Source organism: Calidris pugnax, unplaced genomic scaffold, assembly GCF_001431845.1.
Source record: "Calidris pugnax isolate Ruff unplaced genomic scaffold, ASM143184v1 scaffold183, whole genome shotgun sequence".
Classification (NCBI taxonomy): domain Eukaryota; kingdom Metazoa; phylum Chordata; class Aves; order Charadriiformes; family Scolopacidae; genus Calidris; species Calidris pugnax.
Window position 1 is genome coordinate 805,735 of NW_015090930.1, and position 18,614 is coordinate 824,348.

At 41.3% G+C, this 18,614-nt stretch overlaps 1 protein-coding gene across 4 annotated transcripts in view; it reads left to right on the forward strand.

The window, feature by feature from the left end:
* Nucleotides 1-18,614, forward strand: part of SYNE2 (spectrin repeat containing, nuclear envelope 2) — a 154,161-nt gene that overhangs the window by 54,997 nt on the left and 80,550 nt on the right. For all 4 annotated transcript variants that reach the window (XM_014951607.1, XM_014951609.1, XM_014951608.1 and 1 more), the window contains 11 exons: nt 680-820; nt 1,167-1,349; nt 1,876-2,013; nt 3,466-3,651; nt 5,076-5,198; nt 8,132-8,314; nt 12,579-12,704; nt 15,008-15,202; nt 15,867-15,941; nt 16,802-16,921; nt 17,730-17,837. In XM_014951607.1, the coding sequence (XP_014807093.1) occupies nt 680-820; nt 1,167-1,349; nt 1,876-2,013; nt 3,466-3,651; nt 5,076-5,198; nt 8,132-8,314; nt 12,579-12,704; nt 15,008-15,202; nt 15,867-15,941; nt 16,802-16,921; nt 17,730-17,837 (1,578 nt within the window). The remainder of the gene's footprint in view (nt 1-679; nt 821-1,166; nt 1,350-1,875; nt 2,014-3,465; nt 3,652-5,075; nt 5,199-8,131; nt 8,315-12,578; nt 12,705-15,007; nt 15,203-15,866; nt 15,942-16,801; nt 16,922-17,729; nt 17,838-18,614) is intronic.

Genomic DNA, 18,614 nt, shown 5'->3' on the forward strand with positions numbered 1-18,614 from the left:
TGGGCTAAGAGCAACTCACTCCCTGCACTTCATCTAGTCTGTAGCAACCTGGTACCTTACTGTGTCACTCAGATCTGTGCTCCAGCAGTTACTTGAGAGTTTTTCTCTTTACATACAAAACCAGGCCCTCCAGTGTGCCAGTTTTTCATTTCTGTGGAGTCTGCAGAGTAAAATTAAGTGTTACATACCTTATGGGGCTCAGAGCCTTTTATTTTAGTAATAAGTAATTTTATCTATTTAGAAATTCACTATATGGTGATGCACTCCCGTATTCCCTTATTTCTTACCTGGAAGTGATGTCAGCTGAGACATAAAGGTGTTGTTCTGGGTTTCTTACAGCACTAATCTAAATGTGACCCTTTCCACGCTGCAGTGTGATCAGCCTCTGTTACGGATTAGAACAGGGGCAGCCAAAGCAAAGCACCCAGGGAGTTGCAGTCTCTCACTGTGTGTTTCTTCAGGGATTGCCGTTCTAGACCAGTCATTTTGAGGGGAAATTATTGAACGACATATAAACATTGAACCTGCTCACATTAATGTTTCTCCCTGCATTTGTAATTCCATTCCTTTTAAAGAACTCATCAAGAGAAACCTAAAAAGTATTTGGATGGTTTTGGTGAAGCGGTGCACAGAAACAAGCAGATCTTTGTAATCTCTTGTTTTCTCTTTACTTTGACAGGTTAGCTTTGAAATCTTGCAGAGCTCTCCCCAGTACCTGCTGAAAAGAAAAGCAGAAACTATTGACAATGGCCTTCAAGCTATTGAAAAGATGTTACAACAGAAGAGCGAAAACATTGCAAAAGCCAAAGAAGTTCAGAAGGTAATCTTGCCAAAAAAATTTTGTGGGCGTTAAAAGATTTTTGGTTGTCTCTACAGAGCCTGGTTTAGCAGGAGTGTAAAGTGGCCCTCTGTGCCTTTTATGTCTGTAAAAGGAGAAGAACAAGCAAGCATTTAGCTGGTGAATATTTACCAATTCTTTCTCACAGGAAAATACGTGTTTTTTTTTCAACTGTGAGTCACACCAGTGGATGCAGAGTGTTCTGTTCTCTCTCTCCTATCAGTTCTGAAATCTTAGCAATTCCTCATGCCCCACATGAAGAACAAATAACTCTGCCGTTATCTTTGAGCCTGACCTTATATTTCATTTCCCCTTTCTCCACATGCAGCAAATCTGGGATATGCTGGACCTTTGGCACTACAAACTCAACGAGCTGGATGCAGAGGTGCATGATATAGTAGAGCAGGATTCCTGCCACGCACAGGAGTTGATGGATATCTTAGTGACCCCCCTTCAGCAGTACCAACAGGTCTCACAGCTCGCTGAGCGCAGAACTGCCATTTTAAACAAGGTAGATGCAAATGTAATTAAAAAAAAACGTAATTAACATCTTATAAAAAAAAAACAAAATAAAGTCTTTGCATAAAATTTCAACAAAGGCTCAATAGAGTCAAAAGCCGGGTGTAGCTAAGAGTTTCTGGAGTGGCAAACATCACTTCCAGCTGCTACCCCAAAGGATCAGCTCTGCCCCATGTTTGACAGGGATTAGGAGGGGGAATTCATGCCCCTGGATGGGTGATGAGACGGTTCTCTATTACTCTACTAACTATTACCTATTAAAGTAACATTCCCATATAAATTGTAACAATACCCCCGTGAAATGTAAGTACATAAGCACCAAACTTACTTTAGAGGAGATAGCCTGAAATCTTGAAACTGTTTAAGAAAAAATATGGTCTTTATTTTACTGTACTAATCTAACTGACCTTGAGGAAAATGCCTCCTGTTTTCTTTTAATCTTGTCCATAGATGCATTTATCCTGTACATTGAGTAGAAATGCATTTGTGCCTTTTTGTAAAATTCTGTTATTTCCTAGGCTGCCAACAAGATGGAAGAATATGATGAACTCTTGAAGAATGTGAAAGTTTGGATAGAAAACACCAACTGCTTGCTAGGAACACATCCTCAAAATGACTCTGCCAAAAGCTTACACAAGCATACTGATGACCTTCAAGTAAGTGTTAACAGAGATACATGGTCTTGTTAGAACTGGTTGCTCTGTATGGACACAGTTTTGTCTGACTGACATAAATAATTCACCGTTTTCAGTAAATGCTTTTAAGTGAAATATAGTTATAGTTAATCTTCATGAAATATAGATAGATACTTTTCATTGTTGAACTTATCTGTCTTGTGAAAGTGCTGAACTGTAGCGCGTCTACGTTCTGAAAATGTGTGGTTGTCTTCTGTTACTCTACTGTAGGGCTATGGTCAGTTTTTACTGCCTGAATAGATACAGTTCTTTTTGTATTGTGTGTATGTGACCTAAAATGGTAAAGTGGTATTTTGATGCATGTGTGTTAGATGCAAACTTTGAAGGGAATTGTGGTTTGCAAGGCAGTTCTTTCTGTATCTTGGAGGTAATTCTGACTGGTAATTTCAACATTACTATTACAAGGAAGATCAGGGACAAGCAAGTACCAAGAGGATTTCTGGCAATTTTGTATTTGAAATTTGAGTTTTCTGTACATCTGCTTCTTGGCTTAGGTCAAGACAGAAAGTTGGTGCTCTGAATGTAGATTTTTGTATTAAAACTAATAAGAATTCTTTAGAAAAAGTAGCTGAGTGTTCTGGGCTGATATGTTATGGAGCACGTAGCCACAATGTGATTGTGATTTCCAAAACCTGCAATCATTTTTGTGACAAAAGCTTACTGTTTCTTGCATTTGTCATTTGGAGAGTTTTATGTGTTCTTGGCTGGGAAACTTGTGGATTTGAAAATGCATCCAAGGCGTGCATTAGAGTTGAGATCTGCATTCAGTCCTGTCCTTCATACACCACAAAGGGGACAAAGGGGATCACATGCATTTCTTGCCACCCTCACTGTTCTTCATGAAGGCGTTCGCTCTTATTAATCTCGAGGCTCATTCACTTGGTGGCAGGAGATGGGAAATCTTCCCATTGTGCACAACTGGCCACGTATTTTCTGGAGCATTTTGTTACATCTGCTGTCTACAGGCTGGTGTGCAGAAACCCCTTTTCAGGTGTCTGGGTGATGTATCTTGTTCATGTACAGGGGTCAGCCTGACCATGGCACAGGAGCTGGAGAGGACTTTTCTCCAGGATCTCATGCTTTTCTTTTTTGGGGGTGGAACCTTTTTCTGAGTGTGAGATCTTCCTCTTCATGCCTTTTGTCATGCTCATGTAGACCTATTTTATCTATAATATGTAGACCTATTCCCTTAAAATCATGGCATCAGCCTCTGTTTTCTGCCTGCAGGATGCAGCAGTTTGGTAACTTTTTACTTTAGGAGTAAAGTGCTTTAGTCTGAACTAAGCTTTTGGGAATATATGCAATGGTCAATGACATACAGGAAATCAAAACTGGCTTCTTCAGGTCCTAACCTCTGTGAAACTTCCATGTTCACCATTGATGGATCAAACTATGCTCTTACTTTGTCTCCAGATGGCTTTGGAAGACTCGGAGCAAAAGCAAAATCTTCTACACAGTGTGTACTTGGAGCTGGAGGAGCTGACACCAATCTTTGAAACAGACAGCGTAATGCAGCAGCTAAATGAAATAGCTGATCAAGTAGCAACTTTACAGCATGAGATCGCAGAGGTTCTTCCGCAGATCCAGCAGGTGGCTGATGTAAGTTTGAGTGATCTATAAGTGCCTTTTATCGGAGCTGCACCATATGTTGTGAAATACAGCTTAGATTGCCTGCACAGAAGAAAGGTGTGCTGGTTTTAGTAGGTGTGTCAAGTCAGGAAATTAATTGTTTGGGAAACAAACCATCAGAAGGTGTTTGGCATCTAATTACACTGTAAAGTTTAAAAGCATCGATGAAATTTCTTGTTTAGGAGGAGAAATGCAGGGCTTTTTGACTGGGTAATTAAAAGGGCTTATCTTGTTGGAGGGTAGGGCTCCTATCCAGGGGCACCTGGACAGGCTGGAGAAATGGGCTGACAGAAACTTCATGAAGTTCAAAAGAGGCACACAAAATCCTGCACTCAGGATTGAACTTGTCCAAATACCAGCTGGGAAGCAGCTTTGCCAAAAGGGCCAGTGGTCCTGGTAGACAAGAAGTTGATCATGACACAGCAGCGTGGCCTTGCAGCAAGAAGGCCAACAGCATCTTGAGCTGCCTAAGGAAGAGTGTAGCCAGGAGGTCCATGGGAGGATGAAGAAAGACATAGACATACTTGGAGCAAGTCCAGGAAGGCCACCAAGGTGGTCAGGGGGCTGTAGCACAGGTTGTAAGAGGAAAGGCTGGGAACCCCGGGTTGGTTCAGCCTGTAGAAGAGGCAGCTTGGGGATGGGTGGGAATTACTGCTGTCTGCTACTACATAATGGGAGACTATAGACAGGATAGAGCCAGAATCTTCTTGAGGTGTGCAGAGAAAAGATGAGTAGTAACAGAACCATATTATAACAAAAGAAATTCCATTTACGTATTAGGAAGAATTTTTTTTGCCGTGAGATGGGTGAAACACTAAATTGGAGGCCCAAAGAGGGGTGGTGGTGGTGGGTAAAATCCCCTTCTCAGTAGCTACCCAAATCTCAACAGGATCAGGCCCCAAATGATCTGCTCAGATGGGCACCAGAGACCTCCTGAGGTCCCTTCTGATGTAATTTAGTCTGTGACTGTCTCAATGAGAGTTCACAAGCAGCTGTACTGTGTGCACATCCATCTTTCATCTGACATAGGACTCTTCATATAAAGAGCTGCAACAGCGTAATGACACCAGTTTGTTGCACTGGTAATTGTCACCACTGGAAAAGTGTCTTGTCTCTACTGGTAATTTATAACATGACTTTTCAAGGATATTTCAATTCTGTATTCAGGATTTCAAACACACCAGGTGGCCATAGATAGTTAATTCCTCCAGAAGTTATGATGATATGTAATTTATAATAATTGGCCTTTTGATTGATATCTGCCATTAACATATGCTGCATGTGCTGCCCTTGTTTTTTGTTATTTCTTTTTAAATTTAAGTGGAAGGCAGAAATGCGAGCTGGCTTTGGTATTTGTACTATTTACAAATATGCTCTTTGTTCCCAAAACTTAGGAATTGGATGCCATTGAATCTCATGTGAAAGTGTTGGAGAAGGACGTTGCCAAGATGAAGACAATCCTGTCATCAGAAGATCTGTTAGAATTTTCTCCTAAAGACCAACTTAAACATGGACAGGTCTGTGAAAACCCCTACATAGGCTTTTTTCCCTATATATTTATGCACAAGTTAGCATAAATGTGCTTTCACAGGATAAGGCTGTTTTGTGATTGAAAACTACCATGAATGAGTTTTTACTATATGACTCTGAAATGTTAGTATCACACAAATTCTAATTCTTGGGTCAAAACTTGGAAGTATTATTTCAGTCATGATTCTGGCTGCATATTTCTACAGTAGCAAGTTGCGCAATCCAAGAGGAGCACACAGCAAACCAGTTAGTGCAGAGAACCTGCTCTCTGTGTTGTATGTGCCTTGGGGGCTTAATTTGGACTGATCCTGTAGAATGGACAACCGTGGGTGGCTGGGTGTCATCAGGGGCTCTTCTGGAGAGTATCTTCTTTAGTTTCATTTGAAAGGAATCCTGTTTGCATGGTTCAAGACAACTGCTCGATGTAAACCTCAGCGTGAGACTGCTGGGAGATCCTTTCAAGAAGCACAGTCAGCGTTTGAACAAAAACATTTGAAATTAAAGCTCTAATCCCATGGATAGCTCAAGTATGTAGCTTAAGAGTATGTTGTCAGATGTACCTGCTGTATTTGAGCATCTCCATTTGATAAAGCTTATGGCCTGGCTCTCAGAGGCATTTGCTGCACTGTCACACCCCACTCTGAAGAGAGGGGAGGTGACTCGCATCCGCAAGTTCATAGCAGCATGGACTAAGGTGAGACAACTCTCAAGGTCCATATACAAACATTTATTAGATTCCCATAGTGATTGATATATGTCTTAACTAGGTCCCCAATAATTATTTAGGTATATAATGAAGTATGGCAAGCAGTAAGGTATGCCTTGCCTTACTTAGCAACAGATATGCAATAAATTATGGACTTTAAAAGAGAATACTTTAAAAGAGAGACCTTTAAAAAAGAAACAAGGGGGGGAGAGAGAGATGAAGAGATCACTGGTCCTGGTTCCAGCCTTGGTTCAGCCAGCTATGGGGGAGGTCTCTGGTTCTTAGGAGCTCCTCTATGAAAAATCTCCCCAGAGGCACTTACCTTCCTGCTTTATGTTCACACTTTCAGTATGTCCTGCCCCACTGCTACGGTGGCAGTTTTGTCTCAGGTTTCTCCCCTACCCCAGGTGACGCGTAGCAAGATTTGGGTGGAGGAGCGGGTGCTATAATCATATACGTTTAGCGTCATCTCGGTAATTTTCATTGACATATGCAGGGGTGTGAAAGTACTCATTTTGTGGATAACAAGGCAAAGGTCACCACTGGGCATGGCCCAGTGAAGAAACAAAAGACCTACACAGATTCCTGTTATCTTGTCCTTGCTGATGAAAAGCAGGGGTGTCATGTCTCCATAGAACTTCCTTCTCTGGGCACCTCAGGCGAGTTTTCTGTGCATGAGTTACACAAGAGATAAGCTGGTTAGCCTTATCAGTTCTTTGAGCAGAAGGTATGCATTATCCAGACTCCACATTATCCACCCTGTGGCTATAGCCTTATTTCTAGATACTTGGGAGTGTTTGAGACATTCCTCAGAAAGGCTTGGAGGGTCTCTTCCCCCTCCCTTTCATCTCTCCATTTGTTTTGGGGAATTTACAAGTCATCTCTTGGATCAAACAGTAAGTAACCTGAAAGTTTGAAAATTGGGCACTATTTTTCCAAAAATGAAGGCAAAATTTAGCAGGTTTCTGAAAATGTGGGCTGGAGTGACTTAGCATAAAAATATTTCATCATGCAGGGACTTCACTGCAAAGATACCTTGGCCAGATGGTTTTCCTTTCTCTGTTTGAGTGAAGTAAAGCAAAACAATGTGGTATCTTTTCTTTTATACCACATGCAGTCCACATTGTTAGCTAACTGAAATGCAGAAAGCATTGGTTCTACTTCTATGGGAGGGATAAAAATGTCATTGTACTTCTCATATTTGCAATCAAGAGAATGATTTGGTAATGCCTACGTTATATGGAAAAACAAAAGTAATATTTTTTCTGGAAAATATTCACCTACTTTCTTACTTCAAATTAAAACCTGGATAGTATGCTAATAATTAAAAAATCCTGATACAGGCTGATTAAGAGAATAAACATCTCTATTCCAATTGGGAATTGAAATCTTTTTCAGAGAGAATTTAAGAAAAATATTAGCAATTAAAAGGCCCAGAGGAGGTTTGTATTTGTATTTTTTTTTTCATCTGAAGTTCCCAGCTGAATGAGGGATCAGTAGGATTTAATGGATTTTTAGGAGAACCAGGAAATTGTGAGTTGGTATTGCCATTCTGTCTTTGTAAGTTGATTGAGTTTTCCTTAAAACATGTATCGTGGTATGAAACTGTACATTTCTGTTCATCCAAAGCTGATAAGGGTGATTGTAAACTGGGCATCTGCTCGGGGTGTTGTGATATGGAATGCTGACTTTGACAGGAAAGCCGTCTTCAGAGGTTTCTCCTGGCTTCCACTCTGGTTCATCATCTCTGCTACGTTGATAAGACTGTTTATAGGACCATTATGAAAGGCTAGCTTTGACATAGGACATCTCCTGTTTGGCTTGCAGCACAAAAAAAGTTGAGCCAGAGTTGGCTAAAGTGACATCAGAGAGTTTGCACCAGTTTTTTTAACTGTTCACTGCCAAAGATGCACCACTTTGAAATGACACACTTACTGATAATTAACTAATCTGAATGTGACCCATTTTTTTGTCACCGTGCAAACTTTATGTATATGCAGAAAAAGCAGAATTGTAAATGTAGATTATGTCTTCATCTTGCTTTAGACAACCTCACCATGCATTTTCACTTGTTCCAAGATGAAAATATTCTTCCTCCTTAAATGGGAAACTCACCAGAGAGAACTTTTGCACATCATGACAGTAGTATAAACTGTTCAGTGTTGATTTTTCCAACTCAATATCACATCTGTCATCTATCCTGTGTCCTGATAGGTTATACTTGACCATGTTGGTCCCATGCAGAAGACCATTGTTCATATACAGTCCTATGAAGAAACACTTCATCTGCCGGGGGTGGAAATGCAACCTTTCCCAGTCTTCCAAAGAGCAAGACAACTCTTAAGAGAGATGAAGAAATTAGAAAAAATTACTAAGGAACAAAATGACCTACTGGAGGTAATTGATTTTTTTTTTTATTATTTTTTTTTACTGTCACCTAAACCACCTTTATTTTATTATAATTTTGATCACTAGACAATATTGCTTTTACAGGCCTATAGTACACCTACTATATCTTCTGTGTAATGGTTTGGGGATTTTTTTTGTTCTTTTTTCTGTGTTATTTGATGCTACAACAAGGCACACTGGACGGTCTTAAAATTCATTTCAGTTTTCCAACTCAGTTATAACTGACACCATGTGTTTTAGCATATGGTAGAAGAAAGGAAGGCCCAAATGCCTTATGGCCGAGGTTTGCACAACTGATGATTGAAGTTGAGTGCTACATACAGTTGCTCACATCTGCAAAGTTCAAGTCTTTAAACTTATCTTGAAGTGACTACATCAGTGGACCCTCAGCAAGTTTGCAGATGACACCAAGCTGAGTAGTGTGGTTGACATACCTGAGGGACGGGATGCCATCCAGAGGGACCTGGACAGGCTCGAAAAGTAGGCCTATGTTGAACCTCATGAGGTTCAACAAGGCCCAAGTGCAGGATCCTGCACCTGGGTCAGGGCAACCCCTGGTATCAATACAGGCTGGGGCATGAAGGGATTGAGAACAGCCCTGGGGAGAAGGACTTGGAGGGTACTGGTGGATGAAAAGGTGGACATGAGCTGTCAGTATGCACTCACAGCCCAGAGAGCCAACTGTATTCTGGGCTGCATCAAAAGAAGCATGGCCAGCAGGCCCAGGGAGGTGGTTTTGCCTCTCCTCTTCTCTGGTGAGACCCCTCTGGAATACTGCATCCAGCTCTAAAGCCCTCAGCATGGGAGAGACATGGACCTGTTGGAATAGGTCCAGAAGAGATCCACAAAAGTTAGAGCACCTCTTTAAACTAAATGAGGGTAGATTTAGACTAGATATAAGGAAGAAATTTTTTACTCTGAGGGCAGTGAAACGCTGGAACAGGTTGCCCCATGCTTAGAAACATTAAGGGCTACAGAGATGATGAGGGGCCTGGAGCATCTCCCGTACGAGGAAAGGCTGAGGGACTTGGGTCTTTTTAGTCTAGAGAGGGGAAGACTGAGAGGGGATCTGATCAATGCTTATAAATACTTCAAGGGGGGGTGTCAAGAGGATGGGGCCAGTCCCTATGATCTTTTTTTTCAGTCCATACCATTCCTTATGTCTGAAAAACGGATGTGGTAAGAAGTACCTTTTTCAGCGAGTTGCCAGATTAAATACTTGAGAATTTTTGAAACACTTTTAAACTGTGAGAAACAGGGAGCTTTGCAATTATGAAGCATTATCATGAGATTTTTAACTGGTTTATGTGGTGCATTAGGTCAAGGTTTAGATTTTTCTCCTTTTTGAAACAGCTGTGACCTTTTTTTGCTTAGCATGTGCCTTTACCTAATAGGCATCCAGCAATCTGTAGCTGAGTGAAAATTTCTTTGTGAGAAAACAGACTGGAAAAATTGCAATTCCTGGTAGTTAGGATATCAAACTGTGCCAAAAAGATTTTTCCCAGTCCTGTTGAATGGGTTGAAGGTAGCAGTACTACAATACAAGTCTAGCACCAGCTAAGACATAACAAAGGATAAAGCTATTAAAGGATGGCATTTTGAGTGCTGCATTAGAAAAATAGTACATACCCTGATAGAGAGGAAAGCAAATGGGAGGCAGGTTTCCTATAAAATATGTATGAAGAATGGCTGGAGAGCAGCTCTGAGGAGAAAGACTTGGGAGTGCTCGTGGATGAGAGGCTCAACATGAGCTGGCAGTGTGCACTGGCAGCCCAGAAAGCCACCTGCATCCTGGGCTGCATCAAGAGAAGTGTGGCCAGGGGGTCATGGGAGGTGATTCTACTCTTTTACTCTGCGCTTGTAAGACCCCACCTGGAGTGCTGTGTCCAGCTCTGGAGTCCTCAGCACAGGAAGGACATGGACCTGTTGGAACGGGTCCAGCGGAGGGCCACGAAGATGCTCAGAGGGCTGGAGCACCTCTGCTGTGAAGACAGGCTGAGAGAGCTGGGGTTGTTCAGCCTGGAGAAGAGAAGGCTCCAGGGAGACCTTAGAGCAGCCTTCCAATATCTGAAGGGAGCTACAGGAAAAGGGGTAATGGTTTTAAGTTGGAAGAGGGGAGATTTAGATTTCTTTAGAAAGAAATTCTTTGCTGTGAGGGTGGTGAGACCCTGGAACAGGTTGCCCAGAGAAGCTGTGGCTGCCCCATCCCTGGAGGGGTTCAAGGCCAGGCTGGATGGGGCTTTGAGCAACGTGGTCTGGTGGGAGGTGTCCCTGCCCATGGCAGGGGGTTGGAACTGGATGATCTTTAAGGTCCCTTCCAACTCTAACCATTCTGTGATTCTATGATTTTTTTTCCTGAGGATTGGTTTTGAAATGGTAGTGTTTAGGTGCATTTGGCCATATTTTGCTATTGGTGGTGCATTAGGAGATTGCACTTGTAACTTTTGTATGATTAAGTTACACTGCAACACCTGAAAAAGTATAACAGAAACAAAACCTGTAATAGGTAGGATTTGTAATCCTGTAATAGGATCATAGGATGTTTTGGGGCAGGATTTCAGGTGACTTAGATCTGTGTTGAAAGTTGCCACCTGTTTTTGTTATGGCCTGTCAAGGACCACACCTGTCTACCTAAATAACATCATCAGGAAGAGAAGTTGGAAGCCACAGCTGCTTCTATGGGTTTTCTGTGCAGGAGAGGGGCAGTATTTGCATATCTGATGATTTACCATGCTTGTTTCTAGTGAGCTCTTCCATAACAAATACAATGGGTAGGTCTTCTAGTATTAGCACAATATGAAAAGTAAAGAGCAAATGCTAATCAGGAAATAACTCAAAGAAGGGCAACACTTGTAGGAAGACATTCAGTCACACATATGTGGAATAATTTATATTATATTATGAAAAGCATAAAATAAGATTTTTTTGCCCCTCAGTGGAAGGCAGGGGACAGGTGAGTTATCTGCAGGCGAGTGGCTATATTCACATTGGCCTGTGACAGGAGACATTGCAGTCTGTATACAAAACATTTATATTCTCTAATTAGTCAAGGAAATTTGAGGTAGTGTGTATTTTTACCTGTTACTAAACAGTCTTTTTAGGTGTAAATGAAGATGTGGGTAAGAGAATCTCCCTTTTAGAAGGACTTTTAGTTTCTCATTAAAACCACGCAGGAGAAGACATACTGTATTTTTATTTTTTTTTTCGTCCTTTGATTCCTTAACTGTGGCATTAAGATTATAGGCCACAATTAAATATCTTCCTCTCCAAATCCATTTGGCTTTTTCTTTTTTTAAGGGGGGAAAATAGTTTTTTGTTTTCTTCCTTTTAAAACTTTATTAGTTTGCATTTTATTGAGAGCAGGTGCTATGTGAAAAGTGGCTGAAGAAAGGGCACCGTTCCTGTTGATAGCAGGAGACTCTTTGCTCTGAAAGGCAGAGTCTGTGTACACTTTGCAGGGAGATTTTTCCACCTGTCAGGCTGTTCAGGTGCTGCTGGAAAAAAAAACCACTACCAAACAGACAAACAAAACAACAAAAACCCAAACAAAAAGCATGGGCATTGATGAGATTTTTGCTGTCACTATCAAATGAGTAAAAGTTAAAAATAATTTGGCTGTTTAGAACATATATAATATGTTTTCCTGTAAGTCATGTAAGAAGAGGAAGCTTACATGAAGTGGAAATACTTATCATTTTAATAGGAAGTATTCAAATTGTCAGATACTGTGGTTGGCTTGTCCTCTGAGCTGCAGTGTCTGCCCAGTGTACTGCACGGTTCCTTTTTGGTCAGTGCAGAACTGGTTGGCAGTAAAGAGGTGAGCACCAGTAAATACCAGGTAGGCTTTCTAACTTAATATGAAACCTTGTAATGTCTCTTTTTCTTTTTTTTTTTTCTTTTTTTTAACCCAACCCATTCTAAATTGTAGTGAATGTGATTAAATGTCTCCATTTTCATTTTATAGCCATATTCATAGCTCTAGTCTGGAATAAGCAAAGATGTGCTCCTCGGTGGAATACCCTGCCATACTTCCACTTATGGATAGAGCAGTTTGTTTGTCTTTAGCAAGTGAATAATAAACTTAGTGAGGATAGAGTTACGCAAGCTTAGCAGAACAAACACGGTTTCTTTTACATTTAACTACATATGCAAAGGAGGCTTCAGTACTCTTCGGTATAAGTTTGTTGCATTTCTGACTAGTTTGTTTCTGTACTACTTAATTCTAAATTGATTGAGGATTACTGTTCCACAGGAAGCTGTAAAGAAAGTAGAAGAATGCGAGCAAGAAATTGAGAAGTTGAAACAATTCTTAAAGAGCCACTTGGTTGAAATATCCCATGAAGATCAACCAGTGGCTCAGAAGACTCATCGTCCAGAGGTGGGTTGCATTGTTTTCTCTCTCATGTCTGTTACTTGTCCTGTCTAACACTAATCATTCCATCTCGGAGTACTGAGAAACAGCAGTGTGCTTCCCTGCCACAGTCAGGCAGGTAATTGAATGCTGTAGTATGACTACACATATGTAAACTGACATATACCAAGAGATACTACAATTAATATGAATTTGCAAGCTGGGTATATCTTTCTCAATATACTCCTTATTGATTTTGATGTGTCATTCGTACCTATCTCAACTTCTAAGAAAAATTTAGAGCGTTGTTTTTGTGACAGCTAACAGCTGTTTTGGTGAAACAATATGCAGCATTGATAGCTTGCCCGTGCTCAGCATCCTGGTAATGGTACTGAGGTAGCAGCCTGGGATAAGGAGAGAACTGATTCTGATCACTGACCATATAATGGTACTTTTGGTGGTTCTGGTTAGGGTTAGATTCTTTAGACTCCTTTCCTCATCCTCACTGCCACACTGTGTTTTCATCAACTGATAAACACATGTTGCTTTTCTCCTTGCAGTCAGCTGCTTTCTGTAATGGACAAATTGATTATTTAATGCAAAAATAAGATTGTGTTTTCAGGACAGCACTGCAGAAATCAGGAAATGACTAACTAAGTGTAATAACTACTTATAAAGTGCCTCTGAAGTGCTCAGCTTTTTGCAGTCAGTCGCAATAAAGTTAATACACATACATTGTACTTGTCTAATAACTATAATCACTTGGCAGGCTACTAAGTACATAGCTGCTCTGTTTCCAGGTGGTTGGAGGCTTGATGCTAGTACTAAGCATGACTCATTTCCTCGTTCTTCCTTGTTTTTGTCTTTGAATGTAGAACTCTCTGTTTCATAGCTCTTGTTCTAAAAAAAACCCCATTTCACAGTTGTAGCATTTAATGAATGGACGTGGCAATGGAATTGCCCATCTTGTTGAGGGGTTTCAGATGAAGAAGTGGTGTTCATGGAGATTTGGCTTCTGAGGAAGTTTTTGGCTAGCTAAGTTTGCAAAGCTGGTAAACATATGCTGTAAAGTCTCCTCCTGCAATGAAACAAATAGACATAATGTTCTTAATGGACATTTATAAAAATATGTCAAATAATCATGGACGGCTGTTTCTTCATTCCAATGACTTTTTTTGTCCTCTACTTGTTGAATATTTTTCCTTGTGTTTTTGAGTGTACAAAAGGAAAAAACATCCTTGTCTGAGCAGAGTTCCCACGTCCTTTGAAAGTTCTCTTCCCCATCATGCAGTCACACCAGTGTTATTAACAGAAGAAGCTGCAGTCAAAACAGAACCAAGAGTTTTACTGCTTTCATCTGTCACAGATTATTACTTGCATAGCATTATTCACTCCATGATAGAGCATGCTGTTATTATTTTAAGCCTGGCACCAAACCTTGCTCTGGTGGACTGAGCCCAGCGTGCAGTGGAATATTTAGCCATGTTTCAGTTTTCTGAGCTAGCAACAGTGCTTCAAAAATCTTGAGTAATGGAGTAGGCCATTTTATTCCTTTTCCTGTCTTACTCTGTGATTTGTTGTGCTTTCTTTGCTCACCTGGAGACTGGGTGGTAAGGAAAGGCAGTTGCAGAAAGCTGTAAGGGCAGGGGAGGAGACCAAGACAGATTTATTTCCCCTTTTGTTAGTGCAGAATTACTTATGCTATTGTTTAGTCCCTGCAGAACATTAAATATTTTTCTTGTACTTTGCTAGGGGCCATTGCTCCCAATATCACATTCAAATACATAGGGTAGTTTTGTCCGTAGCCATCTCACTGTAACCCATCGAGTGGTTTATTTTTCCTTCTTTTAGGCCAGTGTCAGCAAAGAAGACTCAGCCCTGAGATACCCTTATTGCTGTCTTTGCCCTCATCAAGGCTATCTCAAGTGATTTGTGTCAGGTGCCAGAGATGGTAGTTGGAAGTAGCATCACCTGCTCTGACACACAGAGTAATGTCACCCAGCTGCATTCCCTCTGTCCTGAAGGAAACCCGTATTCCCATGGCTATGCAGGACCCAGTTAGAATTAGTTATCCAGCCTTTCACACTTCCTTCCAGACGACTGACTTCTGCATTACAGGCGGCAAGCGCCGTCCTGTTGCTGAACCTGTTGCTGCTGTTTTGCATGTGTCTGGACATCTCCTGCAGTGGCAATGGGGAACTGCCCCAATGCCCCCAAAAAGGAAAAAGGGGAAATAGCCCCAGTCCCAGTAAGATACATCACTGGTATCGCCTGTTACTTTACTGTTTGGTTAAGAAAAATGGATGCTGACAGATGTTGTTACTTCTTAGGGAGAAATGGAAGCTGTCAAAGAAGAAATCATAAAGCTGTGCCAACGAAAGGAAGATATCCTCACCGGGATGAAGAATTCAATGTCTGAGCTTCACCAGCGCTTGCAGCAAGAAGTGCCTGAATCAGGAGATGAACCCACAGCCTCTGTCTTAGCACAAAGTGACTTGATTGGGACTGATGTTTCTGGTCAGCAGGTAAGTGGAGCACTACATTGTGATCACCTACCTGAGAGCCAAAGAAGGAAGGTCAATAGCCCTTCTTCCTCCAGGAGGAGTAGCACCTGAGAGAGGAGTGCCCCTGCAGCTGTGAATCAGTACTGCTTCTCCTCTCCTTGGTGCTTCCTAGTGATCCCAGAGGGACTAAGTATCATGCATGTCTAGGAGAAGACAGGAGAGAGATGTGCCTCTGGCTGTTTTTTAGCATGAGCAGATCCAACATGAAGTTCACATCAAGCCATCAACAGCAAAATGCTCGATGTGTAGTTTTGTTGATAATCAGCTGTTCCGAGTTTTTTGGTAAATTGTATTTTCACTGAATTTCACTGAATTTTTAGAGTTGGAAGGGACCATAGAGATCATCTAGTCCAACTCCCCTGCCAAAGCAAGACCACCATGGAGCAAAATAAAATGTATCCCAACTATAGCTGTGATGTTGAAATGTTACAGCACAGGGAAAAGTACCAGTTTTCAGAGGTGCTTAGTACTTGCAGCTTTCAATTACATTAATGTAGGGTGGGAGGTGTTCAGTGATTCTCCAAAATTGGAAATGGTAACTTTCTTTCAGTTTTCAAGCAGAAAAGAGGCTTTTACTGTTCTTGTCATGAATAATTGGGTTGTCTCTGTGTGTGTATTTTCGTAGTTGAAAAAAAGAGGAATGATGTCTCTTCTACCTTCTTTAGATGAAGAATCAGAAGACTCTTCTTCCCACAGCAAGGTGAGTTCAATATATATATTATGTATAGCATTATATGTAAGATATAAGATTTTGCTACAGGACAAATTATGAAAAATGTGTAAATCCAAAACACTTCAGAATAATTTGAAATATCTGTTACCACTCCAGGATACTAAGAATTTGCTCTTGAGCCAGTCTACCAATATTACAGTACCAATATGACACAGCACCTCATTCTGTGATGTGGGATTGCTTATACAGTAATACCCGCTTTATGGAAGTGTTAGTGGCAAAATACGGGCCTAAATGCTTGTGTTTCTTTGTGGGGGTGGGGTTCAGGCAGCCTCTGAAGTGCTAAAACTTAAACAACCAAAGAAAAATCCGTGAACCTTTGTATGCTTTCCTGCAGCAGAGGTGATAAGAGTATTGGAGGGGTTGCTTTAGGTTAGGCAAGGATGAAACTGCATGGCAGTGCGAAAATGTCCAAACAACTTGGATAGAGTTTCTGTCTTACTACTCTGATCAAAACACTTCAGTTTCAAGGTTTCTGATTCTGCAGCTTCATTGGTACAGTTTCCTTTACATACAGGGCTTTTTAGGGGACAGAACAGGAGAAAGGTTGTTTCCTGTAATTCTTAATTTTTTTAAAGTAGTGTGAAAAATTGAGGATACTCTGAGATGTCTAGAGAAAACTGTCAGTGTCATCGAGCTGCCATTCGTCTTGCAGCAGAGCTATAGGGCAAGGGAAGAGGTGGGAGTTGGGAAACGCAATAAAGATAGATAAACAAGGCAGAAATAGAGCAAAGTGTTACTAAAGGTTTGCAGTAATTCACATTGCCTGAAGGAATATCTGAGCTTCCTGATCACAAGCTAATGCTGAGCTGTTACTGCTTTCAAAGGGAAGTACAGCCACAGAGAAAGATCTAAGCTTTTGGCCTTCAGAAAGAGGTGGTGAAAGGCACAAGGAAGACAGTGCAACCTCCTGGTCTTCTGGTACCTTGTCAGATGGCATCGTTCAGGTAATGTGCTAAGGTTTGTCTCCACGGGGATGGGAACTCATCTTTGTGGAAAAGAACTGCACAAGAACTAGGTATTGCTGAAGTCTGCAGAGCAAGAGAATGGTAGAAATGCAGGGCATAATAGCCTTATTCAGATCCTTCACCTTCCATATCACACTAAATTTTGCATTTTAAGTCTCTTTTCCTGTTGCACATACTGGTTGGACCTAATGACCTTAAGGGTCTTTTCCGACCTAAATAATTCTATGACGCTATATTAGTTTCTTCTAGACTGACAAAAACCTCAAAGATAGAAATGCACGTTTGGAAGCAGCAAAGCAGCCCCATCCCTGGAAACATTCAAGGTCAGGTTGGTCTGGGCTCTGAGCTACCTGTTCTAGTTGAAGATGTCCCTGCTCACTGCAGGGTGGTTGGACTAGATGATCTTTGAACATCCCTTCCAACCCAAACTATTCTATGATTATAGGATTCTCATTTCTTTTGCTAATTCCTAGAAAGGCTGCAAAATGTACATTTTGTTGAGGGATGATTTGTGGAAGAGATTTTCTTTGTACCTGAGAAGATTGGCATCTAAGACACCCAGTTGGCTACAATTTTGGAGGCATGCTGTTCTTCGTGGTGTCTCAATAATGTTGTGATAGCTGCAATTAGTTTCTGTGTAACAAAGTTACAGGCATAAGAGAACTTCTCTGTGAATGCTCTTAGGTCAGGACCACTGCAGATTGAGTGGCTGCTGCCCTTTGAGACTTCTCTGGCAAACGAGTCAATAATGATACAAGTGTTTCCACTGTTGCCTCTGTCTTTGCAGGATGTTGATGAGATAATGCAGTCACACAGTACACATGATAAGGAAACATCTATGCGACCTTTGCAGAGCACTGAAGACCCTGGCAGAGGTGACAGCAGTCGAGCCATGGTGAGTTTGAGGGCATGAAGTAGGCTGAACAAGGTGACCTGAGTAGGTTACACCTGCAACCCTTTGTGGGCCTCTTTATGTTGCTGCTTTGGTTGATAATTAATAGATTTTTAATTTGCTTGTTGAGAATGCACTTTGCTAGGGAACAAACCGGAGTACTTTCAGGAAGTAAGATGCTGGCTTTCTTACAAGCATGAATGGAGGGGTTTAAGTGATGTGAACATGCATCAACTATGGGATTTTTAAGTAGCAGTTAAAGGAGAAATTAAGGAGATTGACACTCCTATATGTTCTGCTTTGTGGGAGGTATGCACAGGCTAAGGGAGGAGTGGGCAGCAGCCTATAGGTTACACAAAGCCTATGGGTTATGCAGAAAGCCTATAGGTTATACAAAAGAGTGTATGGAGGCAGACATGAGTGCTCCAGGAAGGCCAAGAGTAGCAGACAGGTAGCAGGACAGCCTCAGCTCTCCCTGGGTTTAGAGCATGGAAAGAAGACAGAATCTGTCATTGCCTGAGGCAGGAGCAGGCTCCCAGGTCACTTTATCTCCCCTTCCTCTGACTTCTTTCATCATACTTAACCTTTAACTTATAGTTAAAAAAAAAAACCACAGAAAACTATTAAAACCCAGCCAGCAGCACAATATATTCTGTATTGGTACTAAAGAAATAGCCTCGTGTGAGTGTGTTATATATGATGTAATTGTACATGTGATCTCCCTGTGTTTTTTCTCTGCTGCACTGTGATACTGCTGGTGTCTGTGTGTGCAGGACATGT